Source organism: Spermophilus citellus (assembly GCF_964194105.1).
Source record: "Spermophilus citellus genome assembly, chromosome: 3".
NCBI lineage: Eukaryota > Metazoa > Chordata > Mammalia > Rodentia > Sciuridae > Spermophilus > Spermophilus citellus.
The window spans coordinates 14,524,168-14,544,734 of record NC_138184.1 but is presented as its reverse complement, the minus strand read 5'-3'; the positions used below and the strand labels follow the sequence as shown (position 1 = coordinate 14,544,734).

The following is a 20,567-nucleotide window of genomic DNA, read 5'->3' as shown; positions in this document are numbered from 1 at the left end:
CCCCTGAGATGGGCCACTGAGAGATCCAAATAGGCTCTTCTGTGAGCCATGTGACTTTTTCAGCTGTCTTAAGGATTGGGGAAGTACTCAGTGCCCCTAGTAAAAATTTTGGCCTGAAGTATTTACTAATCCTTGTCGTGGAGACTGACTTGTAAACAGATATTCTTCCTGAAAGGTTTCCCTATCATCTCCAGGAAAATACCTCTGGTTAACTTCCTCAACTGACCTTATAGAATTTGGGGTAACTAGTAGTAGTCCCATTTTGGCTAATATATCTCTTCCCCATAGATTAGCTGGCAAAGACTCTAACACATAAGGCTTAAATATTCCACTGTTCCCATCAGAATCTTCCCAATGGAGATAGTTGGCACTTTGAGCAGGCTGTGAAATTTGTCCTATTCCTTCTAGGTTAGCTGATGCTGTATGTAAAGGCCATGTCCTGGGCCAAAACCGGCTGGACAATATTGAGCTATCAGCCCCTGTGTCAATTATTCCTAGGAAATTTTTATTATTAATTCTAAGTTTTAATAAAGGGCGTTCTTGTCGCACTAACTGGGACCAATATACTCTGTCCGGCGGTTTAGAAACTGAATCTGCCGGCAGGTGCCTTTCTGAGACACAAGGCAATAATATTAATTGAGCAAAAATATCCTTTGGGGTGAGCCTTAGGGCATAATTGGATCTTACAGTAACATATAATTGCCCTTTAAATTCTGAATCTATCACACCAGGTATTACTTCAATAGCTCCCTTTAAATTATTACGCCCCAAAATTAAACCTACAGTATTCTCAGGAAGTGGCCCGGAAATCCCAGTAGGGATTTGTGTTGGTCCCGTTTCAGGATCTAATTCAACTGTCTCTGAAGGTCCTAAGAAAACTGTCTGTGATCCATGTCTCTGTTCCGGTAAAAATCGCGGACTGTCCTGGTCGGCGCCGCTAGTGACGTCACACTGTGCGACGTCTCCCCATATTGTTTCTGGGCCCGGGGAGGGGCCGAACGGAAGTTTTTTGTCCCCTCGCTAGGAGGAAATACTTGTGGCAAGAAGGCGGGCTCATCCGCGCCACCCGAATCAACCACGTGGCGCCGAGTCCTGCAATATCTATTATCGCCAGTAGATGGAGCCCTAAACCTAAAATTGCGTTGGCGACATTCGCGGGCGAAATGACCGGGTTTTCCGCAAACGTAACACCTGCCGCGGGACTTCTGAACTGAATTTTGTGGCCCCAAAGTTTCCTTTAATACTGTTGCTAAGGCCACCGTTTGCAACTGAGTGGAATCTAAGTCAGAACACAAGCGAATATACTCAGAAATTGTTCCTTTTTTACGATGGGGACGGAGAACATCCTGGCAAATTTTGTTTGCGTTCTCAAAAGCCAATTGCCTAACAATAAATTCGCTAGCTCCTGGGTCCCCGATGGACCTGTTCGCAGCCTGATATAGTTGGGCTACGAAATCTGAATAAGTCTCACTGGCACCTTGTCTGATCTTGGTAAGAACTAAATTGGACTGGTCCTTGGGGACAATTTGCCTCCAGGCACGTTTTGCACAATCAGTTATTTGATTGTACACTACAAAATCATAATTTAACTGTCTTTCTAAATCAGCAAAATCTTCAGTCCCTAAAAACATCGTTACTGGCGTTTCTATGCCCTGTCTCCTGTTCCTTTCTGCTTGTTCATTACAAAAATCAGTCCAGTAAGTTTTCCAAAGCAAGTAATCTCCCCCGCTCAGACAAGATCTGGCTAAAAAAATCCAATCACTAGGAGGAAGGGGTTGTGAGCAAATATTTTCTATCAGACTCTGAACAAAAGGCGAATTTGGGCCGTACGTTTCACATGCAGTTTTCAATTCCTTGATAGTTTTAAAAGGGATTACAGCATGAACTCTAACTCTCTGATCTTGTTCATTAGTTTGCTCAAAAACTGGAAAGAGGTGAAAACCAGTAGTATCCTCTCCCATTTCTTGAGCCTTCTTAATACCTTGTTGAACTGGGGTAAGAAAAGTCATCTTTAATTCAGCACACCTGTTAAATTTGGTCCTTCTAGTAGGTATCTGCCGAATTTTAAAAGCTTGGGCAGGTGGTGCTAAATGCAATCTATTAAAATTTCTCTCTAAGTCCTGAGTTTCTATGTCTAATTCTTCTTCCTCAGACTGTGAGCTGCTATCAGACTCTGTACTATCGCCATTTGGAATTTGGGTTTCTAACTCACGTGGTTGAGAAGAAACCTGAGCCCCACTAGGAGTTTCCTTTGTATTTTCCTCTCCAGGAAGACTGTTTACCACTTCTGGAGGGCTCTCCAAGATTAGAGATGCTTCTTCTTTATCATGCTGTTCTGTACAATCTGTCTGCGCTTGCACAATTCTAACCTTTGTTTTAGCTCCTAGCGCTTTTGTTTTAAAACGGCTCAAAGGAAAGGAAATTAATTTAGCTTCAGGCTGATTTTCCATTTGAATAGACCTAATGGCTCTTTGAATACCTCTCAGAAGGTCTTCTGGCGGCCACGGACTCTGGTCCATGTATTCAAAGAGACAGACTTCTAGGGCTGTCCAAGTTTTCTGTATATTCTCTATACCTCCAGGTATTTCAGTAGAAAGACAAACTCTCTGTAACTTTCTTCCTAATTTCTCCCAAGTAAGTAAATTTGGAGACTCTTGGTCACAAAACCAAGGACAATATTCACCTACAATCTTTAAGAATTGCAATAACTGAGTTTTCTTTATCTGTTTTCCTTTCTGATTAATTATACTGTCTAAAATAGTTAGATACATTTCCTTATCCGAAGAAGTAGAATTTCCCATTTTAAGTAAATTAACGTCTCTTTCCTTTAATATCTCTCGGTACTTTTGTGACCCAAATGTCACTTCTTCCTTTCTCTTATCTTATTTCCTATTTTCCTTATCCTCTTTATTACTTTTGTGACCCAAATGTCACCTCTTCCTTTTCTTTATTCTTTATTCCTTACTTTCCTTTATTTTCTCTTTCCCTTAATCTTTTTAGCGCGCGCTCCCACTCAATCTAACTAATTCAGAATGCCCCCCTCTTGGGCGCCAATTCTACCACGCGGCCTGCGCAGTGGTTTCATTAATGAGGTTCTGGCATTAAGTTAGTTAGAAGAGATCAAAATAAAACACACAGACAGTACCTTATTTTACATTGCTAGGTCCGAGACGGCTCGCCTCCCTGTTTCCCTGCCTCCAGCCGCCCAGCAGGGCAGCGAGGATTACTCTGGGCTAGCAGGAGAGAGAGAGAGCGAACACGCCGGGGATCAGCCTTTTATTTGGGGGAAACAAGAGATTCAGGGGAGAATTCCATCCAATGAAGGTTGAGGGGGGGGCTGTACTCCAAGATCAGGGTCAGTGATTGGGTCTCCAGGGTCAGTGGTCATGCACACCCCCACACGGATGGGCTCTCTCATCAGGAAAGGGTCGGGATAACTCCGACACAGCCAGAGTGCCTCAGGCCCTTAACAGGAGTCACCCAATCATGTGTCAGAATGGCTCTCCACACCTACTCAGTATAAATTAACTCGAGTTGAGAAATATGATTTGTCCAGGAGAAAACATGCCACTCAGTCCTTTGCCATCAAATGTTCATACCTAGGTCATATACAGCAGTACAACAAAAGTGCATAGTGGCACACACCTGTAATCCCAGTGTCTCAGGAGGCTAAGGTAGGAGGATCACAAGTTCAAAGCCAACCTCAGCAACATGAGGCCCTGAGCAACTTGGTGAGGCCCTGCCTCAAAATATAAATAGATAAATAAATAGGGCTGTGGGTGTGGCCGAATGGGTAAGTGCCCATTGGGCCCATTATTGGGTTTAACCCCCAATACTAGAAAAATAATTCATTAATTAAAATATCTTTAGGGCACAGCTGAGTGGTATGTGGCTGCCTGGTATATACAATGTCCTGAGTTCAACCCCTAGTAATACAAAAAGAAAAGAAAAAGTAATTGCACAACTTTTAATAAGGTATATATTTTCTCTTAATTCCCTATGTCTCCCTGAGTAAAGGGCCCCTGGGTTCGAAAGAGAGGGAAGGAGGGAGGAGGAAAGGAAGGAAGGAAAGGCCATCATCCCCATTTCTAGGAAGGAAGGAAGGAAAGGAAAAGGGAAAGAAAAGGCCGTAGTCCCCATTTCTCTCCCAGGCCCCGCCTGCCACATCCAAGCCTCCTTGCCCGGGCAGTCCCTGTTTTACTTTGTACCCTATCTGCCCATTTAAAAAGCATTTGTTGAAATCTATTGGATCTTTTGAAATGACGGAGCCTTTGATCCCTCCCTGCCTCAACCACGCGCCCACACTCTGGGCGCTGCTGTTCCACTGTCCACTTTGATGAGACCAACTCCATATGTTCGGGAAATGGAGCGATCGGGCAGTGTCTTTCTGTGTCTGGCCTGCTCCACTTCATAGAGGTCCTTCAGGTTCATCCACGTTGCCATAAAATAGCAAGGTTTTCTTCTTTTATGGTTGAATAGTATTCCGTCATGTCCATGGGCCACATTCTCCTTACCCATCTGCTCACTGCTGCACACTTAGATGGACCTATAACGTGGCCATCCTGAAAGGTGTGGTGCATACAGAGCGTGTGGCTCTTCAACAGACCGACTTCATGGCCTTTGGATGTACGTGCAGCCGTGGGATTGCTGGATCATGCAGGGGTCCTGTTTTTAATACTTGAAGAATATTCATAATGTTCTCCATAATGTCTATATAATACTGGACATTTTCACCAACAGTGTGTAAGGGTCCCCCTTCTCCACAGCACTAGTGACTGATTCTTTGGTAATAGCCATTCTAACGGTGTGAGGTGATATCGTGGTTTTGATTTGCATTTCATTTGAATATTTTTTTTTCTTTTGGGAAATGTTTATTCAGGTTATTTGTATGTGTGAGTGTGTGTGTGTGTGTGTGTGTGTGTGTGTGTGTGTGTGTGTGTTGCTGGGGATTGAATCCAGGGCCGCACACATGCTAGGCAAGCACACCACCACTGAGTTACGTAGCCAACTCTTTTGCATATTTTTTATTGGATTATTTGTTTCCTTGCTATTTAATTGTTTGAGTTCCTTATATATTTTGGAAATTAATATCAGATGTATAGTATAAAAATATCTCCTCCCATTCTGGAGGTTATCTGTTGCTTCTGTTGATTGTTTCCTTTGCGCTCTACAGAGCATTTTAGTTCGATGTTACCCCCTTTGCTTATTTTTCCTTTTGTTGACTTTTGGAGTCATGGCCCCTTATAATCATTGCCCAAAACAGTGTGATGCAGCTTTTCCCCTATGTCTTCCTCTAATAGTTTCAAGTCATTTTAAGTCTTTTTTTAAAAATCATTTTAAAGTAAACAATTCAGTGACACTTAGTACATTCACAATATTGTACAAATGTCACCACCATCTGGTTTTAGAACATTGTCAAAGTTTAGACCATTCAATTTTAGAATATTGTCTGGTTTTAGAACATTGTCATATTTTAAGTCTTTTTAATGGATTATGAATTGATTTTTGTGTGTGGTGAGAGGAAGGGGTCTAATTTCATTCTGTAGATGGATATCCAGTTTCCCCAGTGCCATTTTCTAAGAGATATTGCTTTCTACATCATGCAGCCTTATCCCCTTTGTTGAAAATCAGTTAGCAAGGAACGTGTGGATTTTTCTGGGCGGTTTATTCTGTTCAACTGGGCTGTGTGTCTGCGTTTTGCTGGGGCCAGGTTTGAAGTCAGGCAGTGGGATGCCTCCAACTTTGTTCTCGTCCCTCAAGATCACTTTATCTATTCAAGGTCTTTTGTGGTTCCATATAAATTTTAGAATTGTTTCTTCCATTTCTGTTAAGAAAGTCTTTGGTAGGGATGACACTGACCCTGTAGTATGGATATTTTAATAATGTTAATTCTTCCATTGTGTGAGCATGAGATACATTTTCATATATTTGAGTCTTATTAAATTTCTTTCATCATTGTCAAAAAACACCCCATTTACTCATAAAAGCAACAGTATATCTCCCATGTTATAGTTTTGGCCCCTAAACTTGTAGTATAAAAGTACCGGAAGAACCCCATAGAAATATATCTGATAAGGAAAGTATAAAGACAGAGAGGCAGAAGGACAACACAATGGTACACAAAATTAGTATTTAGACTCTCAAAAAGAAAATGCTTACAAATCAATAAGAACCAGACAACCTAACAGAAAAATGAAGAAATGTTTTGAACAGGGTTTTTGCAAAAGAGGATATCCATATGAGTTAAAGGAGACTTTCAGATATGAAAATATGTTCAACATCTCTAGCAATTAGAGAAATACAAATTAAAATTACACTGAGATTTCATCTCACTCCTGTCAAAATGGCAATTATCAAGAATACAAGTAATAGTAAATATTGATGAGAATGTGGGGCAAAACATACCCTCATACATTGCTGGTGGGACTGCAGTTGGTGCAACCACTCTGGAAAGCCTCGGAAAACTTGGTATGGAGCCACCATTTGACCCAGTTATCCCATTCTTCAGCATATACCCAAAAGACCAAAATCAGCACACAATAGTGACACAGCCACATCAATATTTATAGCAGCTCAATTCATAATAGCTAACCTATGGAACCGACCAAAGTGCCATCCAACAGGTGAATGGATAAAGAAAATGTGGTACGTACACACAATGGAATATTGCTCAGCCATAAAGAAGAATGACATTATGGCATTTGCAGGTAAATGGATGCACCTGGAGACTATCATGCTAAGTGAAATAAGCCAATCCCAAAAAAACAAAGACCAAATGTTCTGATATATGAATGCTAACACACAGTAAGTAGGTGTATATGTGTGACAGGGAGAGAATGGAAATTCATTGGATTAGAGGGGAATGAAGGGAAGGGATGGGGGATGGAAATAGGAAAGAGAGTAGTAGGATGAATGGGACATAACTTTTGTATGTTCATGTATGAATACTTGACCAGTGTAACTCCACATCATGTACAACCACAAAAATGGGAAGTTATACTCATGTATGTATAACATGTCCAAATACATTCTACTGTCATGTATGACTAAGAAGAGCAAATGATTTTTTTTTAAAAAGGAGACTTTTCAACCCCACTGGTAATTAAGGAAATATGAATTAAAGCAACAACTGGAGACCATTTGGCAACTATATTGTCAAAATTAATTTTGTCAAACACTGGGGATGGTGTAGGACAATAGATCCCGTGACACAAAGGTGCTAGGGGTGTAGATAAGCAGGGTTGCTGGGAGTTAATTTTACGATCCTTCTTAAATTGAAGAATCACATTTCCTAGGACCTGTTTTTTATTTAGGACATTTATATACATATAATTTAGTTATTTGTTTTAGTTGTTGATAGACCTTTATTTTATTCATTTGTTGATATATGGTATTGCCTCACATACGCTAGGCAAGCTCTCTACCACTGAGCCCCAGCCCCAGCCCCTTAGGACCTGATCTTGTTATCACCTTAATCTGTATTTGAATCAGCTAGTGCCCGTGAGCAATAAAAGACAGATGAGGAGATGTGTCGCATTATTCCTAGTAACAGTGGAAAACTGGAAGCAACTGAGGTGTCTATGAGTAGGGAACAGCTAAACCCAGGCCACAGATGATCATCAACTTGAATATTAAGCTGCTTTTATGAAAATTGGGTGGTCCTAAAGAAACATTCTCACCCAGGGTAATTTTACTTCTCAGTGGACATTTGGCCATATCTGGAAATACTTCTGTCATGTCCGGGGTGGGGACATGCTGCTGGTATCCAGTGGGCAGACAAAGACATGCTGCTGGGCATCCTGCCATGCACAGTGGGGGTGGGGTGCACTGCAAAGAATGGTGTAGCCCAGCACATGGGCACTGTCAGGGCTGAGACCTGGTTTGAATTAAACTCCAAGTTGCTCAGTGGAAAAGCCAAAAGTCTCAGAAAGGACAATCAGATTCATGTCAAAACACACAGCAGAGGAAAATAGCCCAACAGTCTCTCCGGAAGTTTAGCATAGAATTACCAGAAATGTCACTCGTGGGCATGTACCCAGAATAATTCAAGAGTTCAAACAAATCTTTCTACACCAATGGTCGAAGCAGCACTGTTCATCATAACTAAAAGGTAGAAAGGACCCCAGTGTCTATCAGCAGAGGATGGGTAAACAAAATGTAGATCCAGGCACCAGGTTTCCCTGGGCCATGCAAAAGACAGATGTTGCTGATACATGCAACGCCACTGGAGAACCTGGGAGCACTGTCATGAGAGACAGCCATCAGGCACAAAACGCCACCTCTTCTAGGATGCCATTGGTATGGGGTATTCACAATGGGCAATTCCACTGAGGCAGGAAACAAACCGGCGATTGCCGGGGTCTGGGAGGTGGGAGAGCAAGCAGTGAGTGCTCCGACTGTGTGGTTTCCTTTAGAGATGATGAAAATGTTTTGAACCAGCTAGAAGTGGTACTTGTGTGATACTGTGAATGCCTTAAGTCCCATTGAACTGTACTCTGTAAAGTGGTTAATTATATGAAATGTGTCTCAAAAATAAAACTGTGATGTGCAGCACTTCAAAGGTCTGCATTGGTTGATGTGCCATATGCCTATGAAAGTCTGAAAGGATGTTGTGTAACTGACCGTCATGGTGGCATGGCAGCCCTTAGCCTTATTTGTAGCATTTCAGTTACTTAAGAAGAAGGAACAAATACACACATGATCTTTGATTTTGAAAAATCATTAAAAATCATCTAATTGGGCAGGAGACCTAGATTCAGAAGGAGGAAGGTGGAGGGGCCTGTCAGGTAGCCGCCTCAGTCCCAGCGGGCAATGATGGGATTGCTCTCCTGTCGACATCAACAGCCAGGTCCCCAAATCCCAAATTTGTAGAGCATTAGTCTCTTCTCAAGCCCTTGAGAAGTTCAGGTAATTGACTCAGCCTGGGAGGAAAAGTGAGGACACAGATTCCCTGATGTTGCCACATCCCCGAGCGGGTCCCAGGGGTCTCGGCATTCCCTGTCGCAGAGGTAGAAGGACACCAGCGAGAGAAAAAAATGGGCAGGAAGCAGGGGGATAAATGAAGGTGGTCAAGCTCTGTCAAGCTCCCTGCCCAGCGGCCGAGGCTCACAGGTCACCCTCCACACGTTCTCAACAGGGAAACTCCAGGGTCAGCTGCTGGGGTGAGGCAGAAACAAGTAAAGGTTCTGGAGTTCCAGGTGAGTCACCTCCCCTGCCATCTACCTGACCAGGACACCTGCCAGAGAAGCCACCCATTTGTACAACTCAGGCAATTCAAGTCAGGGGAGCAGGGGACATCAGGACCTGTGACGACTGCCTAGCAGACCTGATTCTTTTTGGATGAGGTAGCTCTTTGGATGGGTGAGAAAACTGAGATGCAGAGACAGGGGACCACGGCTTGGTCACTTAGGATATCTGTCTGCTTCTAACCTTTCTTCTTGGTTTGTCTGGGGAAAAAAAAAATTGGCTGGGGAGAGGCAGAGAGGAAAGAGAGACAAGGAGATTCAGAATGGAGCAGCTCCAGGCTCCCCGGGTGCAAACAGTGAGGAAGGCATCGTGGGCCAGATGAGGAGATGCTAAAGAGTTGGAATAAGAAATGAGGGAGGAGGTGGCTGAGATGGGAGAGGGTCACTAAGAAGGGTGGGCAGCAGGGAAGGCAGAGGGGTTTGAGGAAGAGAGACCCAGTCCATGGTTCTCAACTGGGGGTGATTCCATCCCCCAAGGGACATTTGACAGTGTGGGACAATACACCTTATTGTCCTGATTGGGGATGCCACTGGCATCCAGCAGATCAAGGTCAGGAACGCTGCTCACACCATGAAATGCCCTGGGCAGCGCCCACCCAGTGATCAGCCGTCAGGCCACTCTGCCTGTGAGTTCAACTGTTTAGATCCCCACGTATGAAGGGGATCATGAATGATCTGTCTCTCTGGGCCTGGCTGGCTGGTTATCAGGCACTGAGGGTGTAGCTGGGAGGGAGGGAATGCAGAATTATTGATGGTGGGTGGTGGAGTTCCCATTAGACCGCAGGAGTAAGTTTTGGGATCCGCTGCCCAGCAGGGTGACTCTCCTCAATGGTAACACAAATCCATGTCAGATAACTAAGAGTTGGGCTGGGCTGGGGCTGGGGCTGGGGCTGGGGCTCAGTGGTAGAGCGCTTGCCTAGCCTGTGTGAGGCACTGGGTTCGAACCCGGCACCACATAAAAGTAAACAAAAGTATTGTGTCCATCTACAACTAATAAAATAAAAAATAAGAGACTGTGTTTCAAATAGCTCACCATAAAAACAATAAATGAGGCAATGGATACGGCCATGGTTTGATTTAATCATGACATGTTAAATCAAAACATCACTTATGTACCCCATAAATGCCTACAATTATGATAAGTCTATCAAAAATAATATGAGAAAAGAACAGTCCTGTTTTAAATGTCCCTAATGCTAAAGTTGGGAAACCCCACTGCAAGGACACTTGTGGGCAGGACTTGCCTCACTGAGCGTGGTCCCCAAGTCTCTGGGCAGAGAGCTGACCTTGCTGTGGGTTCCCCTAGTGTCAGAAAGTCCTCTTCTGTGTTTCTCTTCCTCCTTCATCTTCCTCTCTCTCTCCCCTCTCTGTTTTTTGTCTTTTTTGTCCCTCTCACTAAAATCTACATTTCTATGCAGTGGCACTCATAGTGTTGTGAACTCCCTGGGTTTTGACAAACACACAATGTCAAGAATCTGTCTCTACAGTGCCCTACAGCATAGTTCCACCACCTGAAGAATTCTCTGTGCCCTTCCTGTTCCTCCCTCTGACCCCACGATTCCCTGGCAGCCAGAGACCTTCCTTTGTCTCCATGATGGTGCGTTTTTTCAGAATGAGCAGGCGCCCCTTGTAGCTGCATCCCGAGAGCCTCGTCATTCCAGAGGGAAGCGTAGCTGCCCTGCACATTTCCCCAGAGGGAAGCAGCTCTCGTCTTCTCAGAGTTCTTTCTTTCTATGGGTGTTTGGGGTCTTCAGAGATATGAGGAGTGAGAGTGTGGGCGTAGCCATGGGGAGGGGTGTCTCCTTGACCTGAGCATGGCCCCGACACTCCACAGCCTCCAGTAAGCCATGAGCAACAAGAAGAGGCCAGAAAAAAGCAAGCTTTGGGGTCAGTCAGATCTAAGTTCAGATCCTGGCACCCGTGTTCTAGAGTCATGGCACCCTGGTAAGTGACAGTTCCTCTGTGGGATTCAGCTTCTCCATCTGCAAAATGGGGTGGTGGTGGGGGCGGAGTTTCACAGGAAAAGATTTAAGGACCACATGAGATACTTAGTCCAACGGAAGCATCCAACCAAGGGCAGCTGTTCTGACTGGGGCATTGCTGTTGAGTTCTGTAGAGATAAGAGTCCCTGACATTAAGGACCCCCAGTCCAGTGATAGGGTAGATATGGTTCCAACGCGGTGACAGATGAATGGCAGGACAAAGTCATAAGCAAGGAGTTTTAGAGTCATGTAGGAATTTTTGTTTGGGAAGAAGTGACTAAATGTTTTTTGGGAAGAAACTTTCAGGAGTGTGGGACAAAGGAAATGACACTGAAACTGATTTTTTTTAAAAATACCTTTATTTTTATTTATTTATTTTTATGTGGTGCTGAGGATCGAACCCAGGGCCTCACACGTGCTAGGTGAATGCGCTACCACTGATCCACAAGCCCAGCCCTGAAACTGAATCTCAAAGAGAAACAGGCACATGCCAAGTGCAAAGGGGGAAGACGGGGCCTGGGCGGTGGAGGGGGGTGCCAACAGGTGAAGCTGCACTCTGGGTTCTCAACCATGCACCGTGGCACCCCACGAGGACACCCGTGTTGTACGGAGACATTTTTTGTTTGTCACATCGGATCTGAGTCTGCTATCTAGCTGGTCAAGACCAGGGACACTGCTATACATCCCACAGGCACAGGCCCCTCCCGGAATGATCTTGCCCTAAATACTCATATTTCCAAGTGTGAGTAACCCTGCCCTAGACACTGGGGAGCCACAGAGGGCCTGTGAGCATGGCACGCATCTCCCAGTGTCATTCATGGTCTCTTGGAGGATTTCATTTCCCAGCCACTCACCCCTCTATGATTTCAGAGTGGCAGGACTGTGTGGCACTGTTGGGCACCGTCCTGGGGAGCAATGGCAGATGATGACCTCAAAGTGGGGGAAAGAAGAAAGCAGTTCCAGGAAGAGAGGCCCCAAAATGGGAGGTGGCAGTACTTGGGGATGCAGCCTCCACTCTCCAAAGTAACTGGTTCTTACTGATGCTCATGATGAACCTGTCAGGGCTTGATCCAGGGCCTAAGCCAACTGAAGAGCCACTCATTACTGCTTGAAAGTCCCCAGAGGGCCATGTTAAGGCTTGGTCCCCAGACCCTGGTGCTGCTGGGAGGTGCTGGAGCCCTTGGCATTTGGGGCCAAGTGGGAGGTTTTAGGTCATTCTGGCATGCCACCAAAGGGACTGTGGGACCCCTGTCTCCTTCACACCATCCATGAGGTGAATGGGCTTCTCCACACACTCCTGCCGTGACGTGCTACCACAGGCCCAGATTAATGGGATCAATTGGTCATGGACTGAAACTTTGAAAAACATGAGCCAAAATAAACCTTCCCTCTCCTTCATTTGATTTACTGAGTTATTTGTCAACACTCATGGAAAGGTGAATCATGCAAGTGCCTTTTTAAAATGGATTTTTTTCCCAGTGCTGGGATTGAATCCAGGGCCTCAGGTATGTGCGGCAAGAGCTCTACCACTGAGCTGCATCCCAAGCCACAGCAATGAAATTTTATGGTGGAAAAATACATATAAAAATGGACCATTTAACTGTTTTTTGAGGCTGGAGGTGAAGGTGTAGAGAGAGAGGGAATAGGGAGGTTGATCAAAGAGCACAAAGGTTCAAAATGACGGGAGGACTGGGTGTTGAGCTCTATCGCACAGCAGGGTGACTGTAGTCAATAATCATGTATTATACAGCTCAAAATCACCCAGAGAACAAATTTTATTTTTATTTTTTTTAACTTTTTTTTTTAAGAGGGAGAGAGAGAGAGAGAGGGAATTTTAATATATAGTTTTTTAGTTTTCGGCAGACACAACATCTTTGTTTCTATGTGGTGCTGAGGATCGAACCCGGGCTGCACGCATGCCAGGCTTAAGCCACATCCCCAGCCCCAGAGAACAAATTTTAAATGTCATCACAAAAGAATCATCAAGGGCTGAGGGTGGAGCTCACTGGTAGAGTGCTTGCCTAGCAAGCATGAAACCTGGGTTCAAACCCTGGCAAACACACACACACACACACACACACACACACACACACACAATTTTTAAATATTAAAAAGAACAGATTACTTAGGTCATGAATGTGGCCATGAGCTTGATTATGTAACATTGAATACATATATCAAAACACATCATGTGTGATAAACACATACAATTATGATTAGCCAACAAAAATTATAACAAAAAATTTAAAAGTAAACCATCACAAAATAAATAATGTATAATCATATCAAAATGGATTCTACTGTCATGTAGAATTGAAAAAAAAAACTTAAAATATAAGTAATGTTTAAGATCCAGAGGCATTAAGTACATTTGCTGGCTGACCTGCTCTCTGCAGTGTTTTACAACTCATCTTCTCCGTCTAGTGCCGGACATTTTCATCTCCCCCAAGGAAAACACTGTTCGTTAGCAGTTATTACCCATCCCCCTTGCCCCGGTCTCTGGAAACCCCTCGTCTGCCTTAAGTTCCTCCAGCATGTTCTCTGCAGCACTATCACCAAAGCCAGAAGGAAAAAACAATCCAAATGACAATCAGCTGGTGAAGTACATTCACATAGTGGAATATCATGTGGCCACAGAAAGGAACAAAGTCACGATGCAGCTACAATGTGGATGAACCTTGAAACCCCATGTTGAACAAAATAAATCAGACAATGCTGTCATACGTTTTTATGAAATGTTTAGAACGGGCCAACCGTGGAAACAGAAAGCAGACAAGTGGTTTACTTTTTAAACGTTTTATTGTCTAATTTGAAAAAAAAAAGATAATTTAAATATGGTTCAGTGATTCATCTAGAAACACTGAAATCTCATTAAATTGGGATTATTTACTAAGCACAAACCACACACATTTGCTCACTTATTGTATTGATCTAGTTATCATATGTCACAGCTCCTGGGTTGGCACTCTCAAATAACTCATTTATTTCACCTAACAACACTTTGAGGTGGGGAAGGGAAACAGTTGCAGAGAAATGAAGAAACTTGCTCAAATTACGCAGTAGGGGAGTAGAGATTTGAACTTGAGTCTGCTAATGCCTGCCTCCTCCTGTCTGATGGTTGTGTGGCATTGTCTCAGAACACAGATGTGCCTCACAGAAGTTGGAAAACAGCACAGTGTTATTTCTGGCTGTTTCCTCACAACCTCAGTCTGTCACCTGTCCTTCTGATTATCCACATGGATAACCTCAGAAGAAGAATCTGATTGACTTAAATTAAATTGGAGATGCACCCGGTCCCAGGAGCTGACACCATGGGCGGGAAAAATCTTGTGGCACCTGAAGCTGTGGGGAGAACAGGATTGATCACAAAGAAATAGCTGGGCAGGAAAGCAATGGCTGGAGGCTACAGGAAAGGGACATTTTCAATGGGGGGAACAACAGGGAGGAATAGCGAAGGGTATAGTCCAGCCGCCCCTCAGTGCAAGTCTTGAGTTGGCCATTTTAACAGCTTGACCTTGAGAACTTGCCCAGCCTTTCTACATCCCAGTCTTCTCAAAAGAGCATGATGAGGGTGAAAAAAGTCGGATCCTCCTAAACTGAGGAGAGCATTGGTTACAGGAGGTAACAGTGGGAAAGAAATTAATGCCACCTGTTATTCTTTATCAAGCTCAGCTGCTGGCAGGTCCAGGAAAGGTGAACACTGCTGACCCTCCTCCATCCTGTAGCTGACTGCTCCCTCCACACCTCACCCAGGCACAGCCTCCATGCAGAGAGCCAATCGCTCAGCTGTGTCCGAGTTCATCCTCATCGGCTTCTCCACCTTCCCCCACCTCCAGCTGATGTTCTTCCTGCTCTTCCTGCTCATGTACCTCTTCACGCTGCTGGGCAACCTGCTCATCATGGCCACCATCTGGAGCGAGCGCAGCCTCCACACCCCCATGTACCTCTTCCTGTGCGCCCTCTCCATCTCCGAGATCCTCTACACAGTGGCCATCATCCCACGCATGCTGGCTGACCTGCTCTCCGCCCACCACTCCATCGCCTTTGTTGCCTGCGGCAACCAGATGTTCTTCTCCTTCACTTTTGGCTTCACCCACTCCTTCCTGCTCACCATTATGGGCTATGACCGCTATGTGGCCATCTGCCACCCGCTGCGCTACAACGTGCTCATGAGCCCCCGTGCCTGTGCCTGCCTGGTGGCCTGGTCCTGGGCGGGTGGCTCTGTCATGGGGCTGGTGGTGACAATGGCCATTTTTCATCTCACCTTCTGTGGACCCAACGAGGTCCAACATTTCTTCTGCCACGTCCCACCCCTGTTGAAGCTGGCCTGTGGGGAGAATGTCCCAGTGGTGGCCAAAGGTGTGGGCCTGGTGTGCATCACGGCCCTGCTGGGCTGCTTCCTCCTCATCCTCCTCTCCTACACCTTCATCGTGGCCGCCATCTTGAGGATCTCATCAGCAGAGGGGCGGCACAAGGCCTTCTCCACCTGTGCTTCCCACCTCACAGTGGTGATTGTGCACTACGGCTTTGCCTCTGTCATCTACCTCAAGCCCAAGGGACCACAGTCCCTGGAAGGAGACACCTTGATGGGCATCACCTACACGGTCCTCACGCCCTTCCTCAGCCCCATCATCTTCAGCCTCAGGAACAAGGAGCTGAAGGTCACCATGAAGAAGACCTTGCTCAGCAAACTCTACCCAGAAAAAATATGATGCTCTGGGAGGAGTCCCTTGGAGTAACTAAATTGGGTTTCCAAATTCCACTGTTAGAGATGATGCTCCACCAACATGAACTAACCTATATTTTTTAGATGTTTTCAGGTTTCTTTGCAAGAAATATCTGAGTGTGTACACCGGGGGTTAATCAACATCAGATATTTATTTGGGACAGAAGGATATGTGAGGTAATAACACAGAGACAATAATATTTGACTACTTCTATCTGCAACAGGACACTTGATCAGAACCAAACCTCTAACCTGTTTTCCGCATGCCAAAATCCAGAGTCATCTAAGATTTCCAGTGGCACAAACCTTCAATGCCATGAGAAGCGGCAGACATCAGCTCCACTTGTACCTGGCAGCACCAGGGAGGAGTGACTCAGATTTTTAAGTGTATCAGAAACTACCATCAGTAACACAGAGGAGAGCAAAACACCCTACAGTTCAGCATTGCCCAAATCTGTGCAATATGAGTTAGAAACAGCAACAATCAGATTCAGGGGAAAGAGCTGAGGAAACCTTGATGCTTCAGGTGTGAATCTTGAATACTTACAGACAGAAGTGCCTTTGTGGTTGGTTCAAGTAAAAGTGCCCTATTGTGAGATACCGTCCACTGTGCTAGATGGCGACACAGCACATGGGCCAGCAGGAAACTCTGGGGGACAAGGACAATGAATTCAGAGCGCAGGATGAAAATTTATTTTATCTCATGGTCAGATGGGCTTAATGCACATCTGTTTCTCCATGAAGAGGGATTACAGTTCGATCCCACTGAAGAGTATTTATAATTTGCTAAAATTAGGTGTTTTTGCATTTAAGTTGAATAGCAGACTACATCGTTTTTTCTAAGTATAAATTCAGTCTGTCTCTATCTCTTTAGCAGTAAAAAGAAATCCTGGGATGACATCAAGTGGCAGGAAGCAGGGAACAATTTCAGTCACAATGGGGAATCCAGAGAAGCCCCCTTTGCAGGATGATGTTGCACCTCATGCTCGGGCACAGGGTGTCCTCACAGCCTCATGTGGCAACAAACAGAACCACACACATGCTCCATTTTAAAGGGGGAAACTAAAGCTCCAAATCTGTGTGATTCACTCAAGTTCACATGACACGGATGATCCAGGCGTCACGCAGGGTCTTTGTGGACTCCATGTCCTCTCCATTCAGGGCTTTATGCAGTATCTTCCTACAGGAGGTTCTGTGGATCCCAATTCCAGGGAGACTGTCCATTCTCCAAATCAAATACCCCAACATCCTTATTTTATGGCACAGGAGCTCAATAGTGACCCATTTTGTACTGGAGCTTACATCCTAGGCACACTGAGGAAAATTTTGATGAATTCAGGAGTCATGATTTTAAAATAAGTAAGATCCAGTGATGTCCTAATGAATAAGGAACCTGGGAAATGGACGGGCACTGGCTGTGAGTTGAGCTCTGGATATCTCATACCACACAGTGCATCCTTGGGCTGCAAGCTTCATCATTAGATCACCTCGTTCGTTCCAGAACCAGCATGGTTGTTGGAACATACAATCAATTCTAAACAAATATTTCTAGGGTGGACTAATTAATTCCCTACCCCACTGAACAAACCAGAATATTTGCTTATGTATTTACTGAGAAATCTCATTGCTCTCCAGAGCCATGGGAAAGCATGTTTCAGGCAGACGGATCCAGGTTCAAATCTTGACTCCTGATTAGAACAGACGCTTGGTTATGTCAGTGCCTCATAGATTTGTTCCACATCTGTGTAAACAAAAAGGTGTTCAGAGCAGTGACATTTATGACTGGAAAACATGAGATAAATCATGAATAAAGGGCCATTAAAGAAATGGTGGCTCGGGCTGGGGATGTGGCTCAAGCAGTAGCGCGCTCGCCTGACATGCGTGCGGCCCGGGTTCGATCCTCAGCACCACATACAAACAAAGATGTTGTGTCCACCAATAACTAAAAAATAAATATTAAAAAAATTCTCTCTCTCTCTCACTCTCTCTTAAAAAAAAAAAAAAAAGAAATGGTGGCTCGTTAATACAATGGAACACAAGGCAACCATTAAACCCACTCCAACTGGATACTTCACCAGAGCCCCTTCCTCTTTGGAAGTCCTGTCAGGTATCAAGGTTTTCTGTACTGCATGTCCATCTTGGTGCTCAGTGAAGCAGGGTTGTGGGATAGCACCTGAAAGGCTATGCATCAGCAGGGGTATCACGGGAGAAGTGGATATCTCCCACCATACTGTGCATCTTTGGGCTGCAAGCTTCATCATTAGATCACCTCGTTCATTCCAGAACCACCTGAGGGTCATGACCAACCCCTCTTTTCCCGAAAGCCCTTTCTCCAGGAACTGACTTTGCTGTTTGGCTCCAAGCATCTGTGAAAAGTCCCCATGACTCATCTCCAAGGCAACAGCTGACAGGAAGTGAGATAGATGACACCTTACACTCTCAGAGGCTGAGAAATGCTGACCTGCAGGTAGGGATGAGTACTGCTTAAGTGATAAAGCAAATTGCCCCTGGGTAAATTGCCTGTTATCTAGTAGGATCAGTTTTCCATCATTAAATTGGGTTTTAATAATAATATGTACACGTTTTAAGATGGTTCTCAAAACTGAATAGCACCTTCTGTGTAGGGCAGTTGACAGTGTCTGGCATCCATACAGACCCAATAAATGCCAGTTTCTCAATGTTAACTTAGTAAGTATCAGTGGCCTCTATATCTCAAGACCTATGTTCACTTTGGGGCACAGGGAGGCATTTGTCATTGCTCCTGACCTTTAAGTTATTCCCAGGAGGCTTGGTGAAGTGACTCACAGAAATATTATGTATTAATATTGCTGTATTGGTCATGGTTCTCCAGAGACCCAGAAACAATAAGATATAGACAGATAGATGTAGGTAGTTGATAGGCAGATAAATATTTACTATAAGATATGGGTTCATGTAATCATAGAGGTTGAAAAGTCTCACAAAAACAAAACTGCACACTGAAGACAGAAAAACAGGTCTGCAGTTCAAATGCCCAAGAGCAGAGACCCGAGAGTGAGCATTCCAACCTGGGTCTCCAGGCCTGAGAACCAGGAGCACCAAAGAGAGAGGAAGATCGATGTCCCTACTCATGCAGACAAGAGGCGGGAGCGTGAATCCAATCTTGGTTTTCATGTTCTACTCAGTCCCTCAACAGATTAGGTGATGCCCTTCTAGATTGGGGCGGGCCATCTACTTTTCAGTGTACCAGTTGCAATCGTAATCTCTTCCAGAAACACCCCACAGACACACTAAGAAATTATGTCTAATTAGGCATCCCGACATCCCATGATCCAGTCCAATTGACACGTAATTAACCATCGCAGGACCAAATTCTGAGAGTACTGACAGAGGCAAGCCTGTTGTGGCCTGAGATGTGTCAGCTAGGTGTTCCCTTATCCACGTATCAGTGGTTCTCACCCAGGGGCAATTCTACCCCCCATCAGGGGACATTTGCAAGTTCCTGAGTCCTTTTAAGTTACAACTGAGAGAGGTGGAGATGTTCCACACCGTCTCACGGGCCAAAGACAGGGGTGCTGCTTAGTGTCCTACAGCACACAGGATAGCCTCCCCACAACCCCTCCTGTCTGCAGGACCAAAGATGACCAACCTCACCACACTCACTCAACAAACATTGACAGAGCACCTACTGTGTGCCAGGTACTTTTCTGGACACCACAGGGGATATAACACTGAACCACTTAGACAAGATCCCTAATCTCAGTGCTCACACTTGAGAGGGAAGACAGAGAGGAAGGAAGCAGAACCAGCCCACGGCATGCCATGCTACACCCCCGAGTCAACCAACTGGGGGATGAAAATCTTAAAAAGTGGCATCTGTACTGAACCCATACAGATTTTTCTTGCCAGTATTCCCCCAAATAATATAGTGCAATGACTATTTACATAGTGTTTGCATTTTATTAGGTATTCTAAGTCATCTAGTGGGGATTTAAAGCCTACAGGTGTATGTGCACAGGTCCTGTACACCGCCACACAGTTTTGTGAAGAACTTGAGCATCCTCTGATTTTGCTGTCCGTGGGAGGGCCTGGAGCCAATCCCCCCATGAGGTAGTCAGAGAATCTTGTGGCAAATTAATGCATACGATAAATTGGGACAAAAGTTCCGAGGGAAATTGATGAGTTGCAGGAGCAAGTTGTGATGGAGACAGCGACCCAGTGGCCGTCAGGAAGGGCTTCCTGAGGAAGTGACAGTTAGGGCTGACTTAGGGGTGTGCAGGGATAGGCAGGCGTGTCCCAGGTAGAAGGTGGGGTCGGTACAAGGGCTCTGAGGTCCACGTGTGGTTGGTTAGCCACAGCTGGCCAGAGGGACGGGAGGGCTGGGGGCTGAAGAGTGCACATGAGGGGATGACCCTGTGTCCTGGGTGGCCGCATGAGAGTTTATACCACTTCCTAAGAAAAGAGGACCATTTAACAATTCCCTTTTAGGGAGACCCCTCTGACTGCTGGGCACATACACCTTTGTAGCTTGGGGTTGGAATAAGAGGGAGAGTATTCCTGAGGAGGGACCGGAATTCCCTCCTCAGGAAGAGCGGGCCAAGGGAAGGCGGAGCGTTGCCTCTCTGCAGCTGGCCG

The 20,567-nt window shown here is 45.1% G+C and overlaps 1 protein-coding gene across 1 annotated transcript; it reads left to right on the top strand.

The window, feature by feature from the left end:
• Window positions 1-13,990: 13,990 nt before the first annotated feature.
• Window positions 13,991-17,690, top strand: LOC308644768 (olfactory receptor 10H1). Its single transcript, XM_081286429.1, has one exon. The coding sequence runs from the start codon at window positions 14,992-14,994 to the stop codon at window positions 15,937-15,939; it is 948 nt and encodes a 315-aa protein (XP_081142555.1). The 5' UTR covers window positions 13,991-14,991; the 3' UTR covers window positions 15,940-17,690.
• Window positions 17,691-20,567: the final 2,877 nt, after the last annotated feature.